The sequence below is a fragment of the Pieris napi genome, chromosome 24 (genome assembly GCF_905475465.1).
Source record: "Pieris napi chromosome 24, ilPieNapi1.2, whole genome shotgun sequence".
Lineage (NCBI taxonomy): Eukaryota > Metazoa > Arthropoda > Insecta > Lepidoptera > Pieridae > Pieris > Pieris napi.
The window spans coordinates 1,953,776-1,966,067 of record NC_062257.1 but is presented as its reverse complement, the minus strand read 5'-3'; the positions used below and the strand labels follow the sequence as shown (position 1 = coordinate 1,966,067).

At 34.6% G+C, this 12,292-nt stretch overlaps 1 protein-coding gene across 2 annotated transcripts in view; it reads right to left on the bottom strand.

Moving 5' to 3' along the window:
- The window catches only part of LOC125061766 (ATP-binding cassette sub-family C member 4), a 77,259-nt gene that overhangs the window by 28,120 nt on the left and 36,847 nt on the right, over positions 1-12,292 (bottom strand). For both annotated transcript variants that reach the window (XM_047667362.1, XM_047667363.1), the window contains exons 2-4: positions 3,946-4,080; positions 1,574-1,778; positions 488-713 (exon numbers count right to left, since the gene is read on the bottom strand). In XM_047667362.1, the coding sequence (XP_047523318.1) occupies positions 488-713; positions 1,574-1,778; positions 3,946-4,080 (566 nt within the window). The remainder of the gene's footprint in view (positions 1-487; positions 714-1,573; positions 1,779-3,945; positions 4,081-12,292) is intronic.

Below are 12,292 nucleotides of genomic sequence, written 5' to 3'. Positions count from 1 at the left end.
CTTGGCTATCGAAAAGAGTGAGAGAGTTGAGTTCTTACTTCTTCTCGATGCTCTTGATTTGAGAACTGGCAGTAAATGTGAAGCATTTTTTACTGACGTTCTTAAGTATATTCATACTAAACGATAATTTGAATAAAATCAAGAGGACGTAGTGACAAGCATTTAGTTGCAAGTTATTATTATTAATTACTTAAGATGTCATGTGGAACATGGTGTAATGGTTGCAGCTCCTTACAAACGTTGTTAAAAGAAAAAACTTGGCGATTAAAAAGAGTGGCGGTGAGTTTATTGCCAGTTCTTCTCTTCCGTTCACCCTTGAATTGAGAACTGGCAGTAAATGTAAAATTAGATTCGTTCATAAGTGTACATTGTGGTACCTATATGGATAAATGATTTTGACTTTGAAGCAAGAGAGGTAGGTATAACTGGAGATCTGTGGTCTCTGTCTACCCCTTCGGGAAATATAGAAATAGACTTTTATACATACATTGAACAGGAATTGTCTGCAATACAATCCCAATGACACCAACAATTGCAGCATATCCGATCTTCAGATAAATAAGGTAACAGACGAGAACAACTTGCAGTGGTAGAAGCCAGATGAAGTGTGTGTATATGAAGGCATAGTCGAAGCGGTTCACGTCGTTCGATAAGAGATTCACCACTTGACCGGCTGTCGTTTGGGCTAAGGCACCAGAGCTCATTCGCATCACCTGAAAAAGGAGTTCATCGGATTAATACCTTCAGCTGAGTTTCTTAGTCAAGGCAGAATACGAGATTCCTCCCGTCTGACGTCCGTCTTTCCACAACAGAGCGGTTTTTAAGGCATCTCTTGCCGCGTACCAACACTATGTGGAACCAGCTGCCCACCGATGTATTTCCGAACCAATTTTACTTAGAATCTTTCAATAAACCAATTCCTAAAAGCCCGGCAACGCACTTGCAAGCCTTCTTGCAATGTGAGTGTCAATGGGTATAAGTGATTCAAATAGTTATGAACATTCTTGCATATATTTTAATTTGGACTTATTAGAATTTCGCCGGAGTCAGCTAGACTTATTACTTTTGAAATATATTCTTAATGGGCGGATAGATTTGCTGTCGATTTGAGCCCCTATTTGCTGTCGTTAATTTGTCTTATCCCTCCCCCGTATGCAACAAGATGCAATGTTTTCATGTGCCTCATACAAACACGAATTACCTGCATTTTCTCCAATTTGCCGGGTTTTATCTAACTATGACACTAATTATGAAGATGTTGATATTTTCCACCTCACCAAAGATTTTGTGAGGAAATATTTAAAGAGGCGGGAGAAATTTCAAAACTTTCTTTGTTTAGCAGTAACAATTTAGTTTTTTCTTTAAAATATTAAGTATTGATTGTCGTTTGTTAATGTTTAATTTCAGTTTCCTTTTTTTTCTCTTGCCTATGAATGTACATGTTTCATGTATATTGTTTATCAATGTAATCTGTTTTGGCGTTGTATATTGTCTAAAGGTTTTCTATAATATTTTTGTTAGATTACTAATACATACAATATGGAGGTCAATATTTAAATGATTATTATTTTACCTTTCTGTAAATGAGTGAGCAAGCCGCTATGCGCACTTTCATTCCGAATTGTTGAGTAGAGTAGGTGCCGTGATGGTTCAGAAATGCAATTAATAATGACATAATGATGACAGCTGACGCGCAGTAAATCGCCTGTTCATATGTCATAGATGATCCTGGTTCCCAGTATGCCAACAACATACTCAACGCCACGGGTTGAAATGGTCTGAAAGATTAAATGAACCAGTTATATATTTTCTATATTTTTTTGAGGGTAGTCAAGAAAATTTGTAAAACTACCCGCAAGTTTTAAAGGAGTACTTTTAAAAATAGAACAAAAATATGCTAAAGTGTATGAAATAACAATGTTTCTTAATTTTATAATTTCTAAATTACGTTAAGATATTTTGTTTGGGAATCCACCATTTACGGCCAGCAAGATAATTTGTGTAATACGTGACAAATACAAAAAAAAATGTTTAAAAATTTCTGAGGGTAGTCATGAAAATGTGTAAGTGATATGCAAGCACCCTTAACCCGCATTAGCATTGTTCTAAATTCCTTTAAAAAACAAAAATTCAATAAAAAGGTGTGTGTCATAACTCCTCCTTTCTTGGCGAATCCTTTAAGGTCTCTGCAGTTAAGCTATGGAACGCACTTCCAGTCCCTATTCGCTTAGCTCCTTCTCTATCTTCCTTTAAATCTCTTCTTTACAAACATTACCTGTCCACATCGTATCCCTAACTTTAATAATAGGTACCTACCAACTGTCGTGAGACTGATTTTAATTTAGGAAATTAAAAATGATTCATGTGCATTTTCTATTATTATTATTTTCTTTTTTTCATGTATTCTTTATTAGTTTAGTTTGTTTTTTGTTCCTGATAAGTTTCTTTTTCTAAAAAACTAAATATAATACATGTATTTTTGCACTTCTTGCCTTTCTTATGTAATTTAATACTTTTTTTTTTTCTCACAGTGGTTGCCTGGAAGAGATCGCTCGAAAGCGATAAGGCCGCCAGTTGCTCTCCTTTTTATTTAATTATGTCAATTGTACTATATTAATGTATATGCAACGAAGTGTTAATAAATAAATAAATAAATAAATAAATAAGGGTACATTTTATTAATCAAGGTAATATTAAATTATATTTTTTTATAAAGATGAAATTGAAGATGACATAAGTCTACTTTTGGATATCAGAGCTTCTGAATGTTCATATCATTATTAGATCCAGAATTGTAAGCAAAGAATACCTACTGGTGCGATTAAAAAAAAAGTTCCAACATTTGGTTGGACACGCCCTCGATATTTCCTTAGTAGTGCTAAAAGAAGCCCCCTTAAGAGCCTCTTTAAAACCCCTAAGCGACCATATAAATGCTATAATGATCACTAATTACATTCTTGCCTCAATTATAAGATCATCAACCTTAAATGACTCAGAAATATAAGCAAAATATTGTAAAAGAAATTCATTTCCTTATATTTAAAATAATTTATGTGATAACGGTAATGAACAAGGAAAAGTTGAACCGCATATAGGCGTAATACTTACAATTGAATAAAAAACAATTTGTAAAGTGTTCGAAAGATGAATTTTGACTTTTTAAATGTGGCCAGTTTGTTAATGTTTGTGGTTTTGCTATAAACCTACTTAGTTAACTTTCATTACAATTGTCTTCTAAACCGATGGTTTCGCGGAAATTCTCGGCCTTTGTGTGGGCTAATACTTTGGATATTATTAATAAATAAATCAGTGGCGCTACAATCTTTTTTCAGGTCTGGGTCTGTATCTGTTTCATGTCAATCAAATAGGCAAGTAGGTGATCAGCCTCCTGTGTCTGACACACGCCGTCGTGTTGGGTCTAAGGCGAGCCGGTTTCCTCGCGATGTTTTCCTTCAACGTTTAAGTGAAAGTTAAATGCGCACAGAGACAGAAAGTCCATTAGTGCACAGCCGGGGATCGAACCTAGGGATGAGAGTCGCACGCTGAAGCCACTAGCCCAACAATTCTCTGGATATTATTAACATTTGATAAGTTAATACTGTGAAATATTATAGAAACTCTTTTAAAGCAATTACAGATTTTGTTTTTTATTTCAATTGTGTTCGAAAATTAAAATCTAATCGTATAACTGGCCAGTGACATTTATATAAGAATTTTACATTTAAAAAGTTATTAAACATGTCCTATTATAGATTTTTTAAATGTATTCGAAAGTTAAATACATGCATCACTTCGAATGGCCAGTAAATTTTCAATTATATAAAACCTGCATGGTTTCATAAAGAAAGAAATAATAGAAAAAACCGTTTCCTTGAAATTATTTGTGACAAATGTTGAGGAAGTTGTAAACAGTTATTAGCGATAATGACAATGTATGTTTATTACTTGAGGATGAGCGCCTGTATCAGGAACATGACGCCGGAAGGTGCATAGCTCAGCCAGAATGTCTTGGTCATAGCGCGGAGGAGGGATGGCTTCCGTCCTTGCTTGTTGGCTAAGGCGATTTCTTCAAACCATTTCCTGTAATAAAAATATACATTTAATTAGTTTGCACGGAAAATAATTTACAAATAGATATACCTATATCGACTTTAATAAACGGTGTTTAGTTTGTTAAATATGTGATTTTGATAGTTAATATTTCTTTAAAAAATACATATAAAAATTTAACTCACAACCTAAATTTTAACTAGAAACTCAAGATCCACCTTTGTAACATCTGGTTTAACCGAATTTAATCCCGGCTTCCATTCCTGCTACTATAAATCTTAAATAAAAACAAACTTAATTCTTCAAGAATTAAGTTTGGTTTTTCAAACCATTTTTTGTATCAAATTTGACAAGACAAGACGAGATGGTGACTTGAAAGAATATGGATATAAATCAGTGAAAATGTACCTTTCCTAGGACATGGGGATGCTTGTAATAATATAGGAGGAGGAGTATGTTAAGGCCGATTTACATTATCTTAGTGTTTAGGAGAGTGCTTTAGTACAACTTGAAAGGCAAGTTCTTTAGCGTAGCGTTTACATGTTTCAACTAAAGTACTATCCTAAAGCACTCTCCTAAACACTAAGATAATGTAAATCGGCCTTTAAAGAGAGTGGCTTTGCTACGCTCTCGGGGAGACTTCGACGATTTAGACATCACGCTTGAAACTAAGAAAGCCGGAGTGAGCAAATACTTAAACAGATTCTAAGTAAAATCAGATCATTAAAAAGATGTTGGGATGTCATTGATCCCTTGGAGGATGGGGCGGGCTGTAGTAGGATGCTAGTTGCATGGACGTTAGTCCCGTCTGATCTCCCTAAGCAGATGGGATGAATAGCAAGAGCTGGCTCGGCCGCAGAGCAGACGGCTCAAATATAAGTGTTTCCTTCAACTCTTATTATGTTCTCTTTGGAGTAGGGACTGTTGGGCCGTGGGGTTCAAGTGCACAGCTAATTATAGATTTTGGCGTCTGGTAGATAGTACCGGTGACCCCAGAGCTGGTGCTTTCCTCGCTCAACGAATAAGACGTATTGCAATACACCGGGAAATGCTGCGAGCGTTAAAGGTACACTGCCACAGGGAACTTTTTAAGTTTGTTTTAATTTTCTATTTATTAATTATTATTATTGTTATAATTACTTACTATGTAGGTTAAGAAAATAATATACTGTATATTTGTTAAATAAAAATGTCTCGATTAAGAAATACAAATATTAAATCAATTATGTAATTTAATATACCTATTTCTTCTTTACAATTGTTTTTGTTGACGTAATAATTTTATCACTAAATGAAGACTCTTGTTATGCGTCAAAGAAATATATCTGTATATAGTTATTATTACTATATAGGTTAGTTAACTACAAAATTAACATAAATTCTTATTACAAAATGGCGGTGTTATCAGTTTGTCATGCTGGAATGGTTTTCATTAGCTTTCTATCTCACAGTCAATTACAATGTCATTAATCATAATCGATAAGTCTGACAGGACAAAAAAATCGCCAAAGATTTTATTTAAATTCCCCAGACTACTAATATAACGAAAAAACGGCGGGCATTTTTTAAATTATTCATCGTACACGGATTAGAAAAAATTGTTTTAGAGTATGTTTAAATTTCACAGATTACTAACGTAACGAAAAAATGGCGCGAATTAGAAAAAAAGTGATTTCAATTCGATTTAAATTTTATTACATACATTACATTACAGTGTAAATCAACAGATTTACACATACAAACTAAAAATGACTGAGTCGCTTGTCCAATAAGGTATGCTAATCTTGTATAATAATAATCTACTACAAATTGGCTTCAGATTGCATAATCTTTGTTTATTTTTATTTCATAGACAAGTAGACTTCTGACACATGCCATCAATTTAGACATGCCGGTTTCTTCACGTTGTACGAGGGAGTGTTAAATGCACATAGACAGTAACTCTATTGGTTTTGGATCAAACCTTTCATCGTAGAAAAAACAGTCACACGCTTACTACTGCAATTTTGTATAATAATATAATGTTAGGTAATGAAAAGAAATTAATATTTAAATTACTTTTATTCACTTTCCTCGTGTTTAATCAGATACAACACTCCATAGCTATACACTAAATCAAAGACAATTCCATTGAGGAAAACCAGATAAATCAGTAACATAGTACGATAACTGGCCCACGCTTCTAAGTAATCTATTTAGAATAACAAATAACGCTTTGATTCTAGATAAATGGAACACGCGCATTCTATGTATTAAAATATGTAAAATCGATAAATCGTGACATCTTAATATATATATATTTCTTGTGTGCGTGTGTATGTGACTGAACTCCTCCTAAACGACTGGACCGATTTTGATGAAATTTTTTGTGTGTGTTCAAGGGGATCTGGGAATGGTTTAGATTCACAAATCAGCCCGCCAGATGTTAAGGGTAGTCCACCCCTAATTTTTATTTTTTTATTTATAGATAAAATTTTATTTTCTATTTTTTTTATGTTACAGAATTAAAAAATACATACAACCCCTAATTTTCATGGGATTCATATCAAACGTTGTAGGGAAAAGAAAACATCGTTATTTTTGCTTGTAAGGTTAATATATATCCGCATAGTAGATGTTCGGATGCATGACAGCCTTGCGATTCTGTAACTCACTTTTCGAACTCGCACAGCGGCGTCGTATATAACACGGCTTTATTCACGTTTGTTTACGTCAATAAGATATTTTTGACAGCAACGTCAAACCAAATCTCTGCAATGCACCAAATATTTCTAAAGTAAAGAAGTCTTGGAAGATTTGTGAGTAAAATAAGTAAATAAAAAAATTAAAAAAAAGAATAATAATTGTTACTACAACTAATAAGAAATAGATAAATAAATATTTTTGGGCGGATTAAAAACTAAATTCCGTGGGATTTTTGTTGAGTAAGTAGTTGTACTTTATAATTGCGACGAAAATTTTTAATTAATTGCTGTTTGACCTTCATTGGATTATCAATTGGAGTACTTTTAGTTTCTAACATTTAAATAATTTAATGTAATTTTAGCCAGTTTGTTTGCGATACCAAGGCTTCTGTTGCACTGAACCCCGGTAACAAAGACGTTGCTACTAAAATATGTTAATAAATTGGAAACCAGACGGGACTTACAGTTGGCCTACTACGTACTGAAAGTCAAAGTCAAAGTCAAATCATTTATTTCAATTAGACCATCTAAAATGGCACAAGATTCTAGTTGCCCCTTCCAAAAGGTAGTTTCGTGTGGAGAAGAATGGGCAAGAAACTCCACACTTACTCTTCTAGTCTTGAGGGGTGTAGTGTGCAACCCAAGTGTACTCCAAGAACTGGGTCTTTTCGTACCTATGGGATATGTGCGACGGCGAAGGCCTAGGTTAAGGCCGATTTACATTATCTTAGTGTTTAGGAGAGTGCTTTAGTACAACTTGAAAGACAAGTTCTTTAGCGTAGCGTTTACTAAAGCAAGTAGCGTTTACATGTTTCAACTAAAGTACTATCCTACAGCACTCTCCTAAACACTAAGATAATGTAAATCGGCCTTTATTTGCGATACCAAGGGCAAGAACCAGTCTGTTGCACAGATCCCCGTTATCAAAGACGTTGCGCCTACTGAATGCTGTCTCCGACACTATCGACATATTTATATGTTCGCAGAGTGAATTCACAGTAGCGATGTTGTGTATATTATGTGTTTAATATTATATATGTACCTACTTTATTATATTTAATGTTTCACGACATTATCGTATTGGCATAGTCTGTAAGGATAATGTATGTATTTCTATAATAAAATAAAAATAAATGTTGTTTCCACTATCGACGTCTTTATATGTTCGTAGAGTGAGTTCACAGTAGTACTCCCCTTCTGTTGATTAATTCCGGCCGCTTTCTCTCAACTCCTTGCTTTAATCTCATCAGGGTTTCGCAGTAGAGTTCAGAATCGATGGTCAAAAAAAAAATTTAAAAAAAATTAGAAAAAAACTTGAAAAAGCTTAAACCAAATTTGTGCTACTCTCACAGACACTGCACTAGGTCCATAAACATCGCAAATTTTTTCGCGGCTTGCGTAGCATTTTTACCTTTTGTGTAGTAAAATTTTTAAATGTATCGAATTTCTTCATTAGATTCACTTATCTTGACGGTACGAAAAATAAATAAAAATCACACATTATCCTAATTTGAATTTGGAATTATCTTCTCAACTTTCAATGATAACAAAAACAAAAACAGGCAAATACACATAGTTTAGCCAAAGAGATTTTATTACAAGTTCATACATATGCGAAAAGACTTTTTCCCTAACCTAATAATTCTGTGTGTTCTCATGTTGATATTTTTCACAATAGTATTTATGAGTTTAAAAAGATTTTTTTTTTAAAGACAATTCACACCAATTGACCTAGTCCCATGCTAAGCTGGTGAAGCTTGTGTTATGGGTACTAGGCAACGGATATACATACATATTATAGATAGATAGACATATAAATACATATTTAAACACCCAAGACCTAAGCACAACACCAAATGCTCATCACATCGATGTTCGTCTCAGCCGGGGATCGAACCCAGGACCCATGGATTCGCAGTCAGGGGTACTACACTAGACCAATGAGTCGTCAATGATTATTCGCGGGACTTGCAACCTGAATAACTTAATTTTTTTTAGTCACTAAATTGACTTCAGGTTTACAAATGTTACAATAATTTTATGTATTTAATCAATCTGTTTTCTGTAAAATAGTAAAAAACCGTTTTAGCTTGTTTGGGTCAAATCTAGTATTCAAATCTAGTATTCAATAGGAAGGCCTATTGACGCATTGATGAGATATTTGGTATTATTTTGTTAAGATGACAATAAAATACTTTATTTATTTTATCTTCCCTTTGGAGTAGACTCTTGGGCCGTGGGGTTCACGTGTAAAGATTTAAGTTGGCGCCTGGTAGATAGTACCGGTTAAGTGCGGTTAAGTCCGCCAACCTTTTTTAACCTTTCTAGTTGGACAAAATAAAATTATGAATGAAAACTAATAGTACAAAGCGAAGCAATTAATAATTATGAAAACAGTATAATGTGAATCGAACACACAAGGGACTGGGGGAATTATGGACAGGAAATGTGTGAAAGCCAAATAGCTCATCCCAAGCGCTTTAAAGTAGCTAATTTGACACTTAAGGCCCTATCCTAGCACGAATTGCTGTGTCAGTGTCTCGGGGTGGACTGCGGTGCGCAGTGGAGAGGCGCGTCGCGTCGGCCCGTAATAACAATTAGTTAAGTAAAACATTAAATTAATGTAATTTTATCTTTTTTTTTCTGAAATGGATTACTTGGCTTGCGATTAAATATATCGTGTAGATTTCAAAATTATGTTCTATATACATTTTCGTCATAAAATGAATTCAAAGTGTTAAAAATTGGCTATGTTTGGATTTTTTTTTCTATCGAGCGAAGTTATTTAAATCGTGTATCGATCTTTCAAAATGGATACATAAACTACTCAACTCCACCATATATTTTTTCCATTCCATTCGCATTACTTCAAGAAACGATGACGAAAAATGGAAAGAAACAATGTACATTTTTGGAGTTTGGCGATAGGATAGGCCCTTAAATAAGCTATATACAAATATATAAACGTTTATTACATATCGGAATTACAGGAAAACATATAAAATTCACGTGTTAAATGCGCAATAAACTTTTAATATTTTAAATTGCATCAATAATATATAATTGCTAACAAATAGAGGAAAACAATATCCAATAGTTGAATTAAAATGTAGATTGTTTGTCTCGATCTTGTACATAAGAAATAGAAGAAACAATTGATAAATAAAAATATAACGTAAATAAAGTCTTGAGTTATGTAACCGAACGTTAGGTATAAATACCTATAGGTAATAAATTGTAAAACGTCAGTTTTAGTAATAATAAATGAGTACTTTAGTTTTTCATACATTCATTATTTATTCATTATTCGATTCCAATAATGACCGATTCCGATAGCTTCACTCGACATGACTTATATTCCTTATAGGTAACAGATGTAGTAGTTATAAGAAGAAATAAAAAAATGTGTGTGTACCTACACGCGTTAGAAGTTATACTTCTTTGGCGTAACAAGATAACATTTTAAAATGTTATTCTAAGTTTGTAGACACGACACTAACAATAGAAAAAAGGTATTTAATATATTGTAAGTTTTATTATAACGCACTATCTAGGTAAATAAAGTTTATTTAAATATCACAAAAAATATTTCTACATAATTAAAGAAATGGACATTTATTTAATGTTGACTATACTAACTTCAGGGTGTCGGTTTTTTGTGACGGAGCGTCGCAACCTTACCCCTAATTTTATGTTATAGGCCCTTGTTTTAAACGATTAAAGACAGTTGACACTTCACAAAGAGTTTCATTTATTTGAACCATCGCCACCGAACAACTCAGTTCTTCTACCGTAAAAAGTTGTGAGATCCATGTAACACCAAGTCGATTGAATCAGTACCTACTTGAGGAACCTTCTGCCTTAAGTTACTACGTAATTAGCTAACCTAACATCTTAATGGCCATACAGATTGATACACTAAACACTACACAAACACTTGTTAAAACAGCCGTATACATCACACTAGCCGATTCATCAATTATTAGTAACAATTTTCTTATCAAAATCAAAATACGTTTATTCAATTTAGATGCTTCTTAGAGCATGCTTATAACGGTCTTATACGATGAGCATAAATCTTTATTAGCAAGACTGTAATTGTATTCAAAATTTGAAGCTTCTATGTTTGCTAGAAAGAAGATTCTTAAATAAATTTAAAGATATTCCAGAACAAGATCGGCCCTCAACGTAATATGGGAACAGTAGTCGATCGTGTATGAGACAAAACAGACCTGGCAATGAAGCATCATTGCAGAGGCGAAGGAATGACGTGGAGTGAAATTAAGAGAGCTGCCTTGCGAAAAGGTGGGAGCATGTAGTTTATTGTTTATCAGAATGCCAAATCATAAAATGACTGCTTCACGACTGATTTGAGAGCGACCGCCGATGCGAAAACCGCTGTGTGAGTTCGAAAAGTGAGTTACAGAATTGCAGGGCTGGTAACGAATCATCATTGCAGTGGAAGGAAGCTGGAATAACGTGGAGTGAAATTAATAGAGCTGGCCGGGACGCAAGCCAGTTCTACGCTGGACGCCTTCTGCCCCTCCTGGGGGACAGTCTAAGGACGAGGAGGAAGTATGTCAAGTCATGTAAGACCTTACGGGACTTCATACACAACAAAAAGTCAGATATGACCTACATTTTTTATTCGCTTTAAAAAATTATTTGTTCTAATTAAAATGTACCGTTATCTGTAACGAGTATAGGATGTCGTTATCACCCAAATTCTTCCAAACCTGTTCGACCGCAGGCGCACTGCAAATTTTGGCCGCACGCGCGCAACCATGTGATTAATATAACCATGGCAACATGAACATTTCGTATAATGATGTGGAAATAAAATAAAAATAAATCAGTGGCGCTACAACCTTCTTAGGCCTCAAATTTCTGAATCTGTTTCATGATCATTTTTAAATCTAATAGGTGATCAGCCTCCAGTGCCTGACACACGCCATCGACTTTGGGTCTAAGACATGTCGTTTTCCTCACGATGTTTTCCTTCATCGTTCGAGCAAATGTTAAATGCGCACATAGGAAGAGAGTCCATTGGTGCACAGCCGGGGATCGAACTTACGACCTCAGGGGTGAGAGTCGCACGCTGAAGCCACTAGGCCAACACTGCTCTTAAATAAATAAAGGTTATTTACTGTCCCGCTCATATTCGCTTACAATGGTATACACTGTCGAAAGCGTTAATAAAATCTGGAATGAAGTTCCTTAGTTAAGTTCAACTGTTAAAGCTGTATTTCTGTTGTCAAACTACCGCTTTTTATATATGAGCGGGCGGCTCATCTGATGTTAAGTTATAACGCGGCCCATAGACATTCCCATTGTCAGAGTGCTCGCAAGTGCATAGCCGGCCTTATAAGAATTGGTACAATCTTTTCTTGATCGGCTCGGAAATACATCGGTGGACAGCTGGTTCCACATAGTGGTGGTACAAAAACTGCCTTAAATAACGCTCAGATGTGGGACGGATGTCGAGGTGATACGGGTGGATTTACGTCGTTTCGACGTTCGATGATGAAACCCAGCTGCAGGTAATCCAATCAACTCCT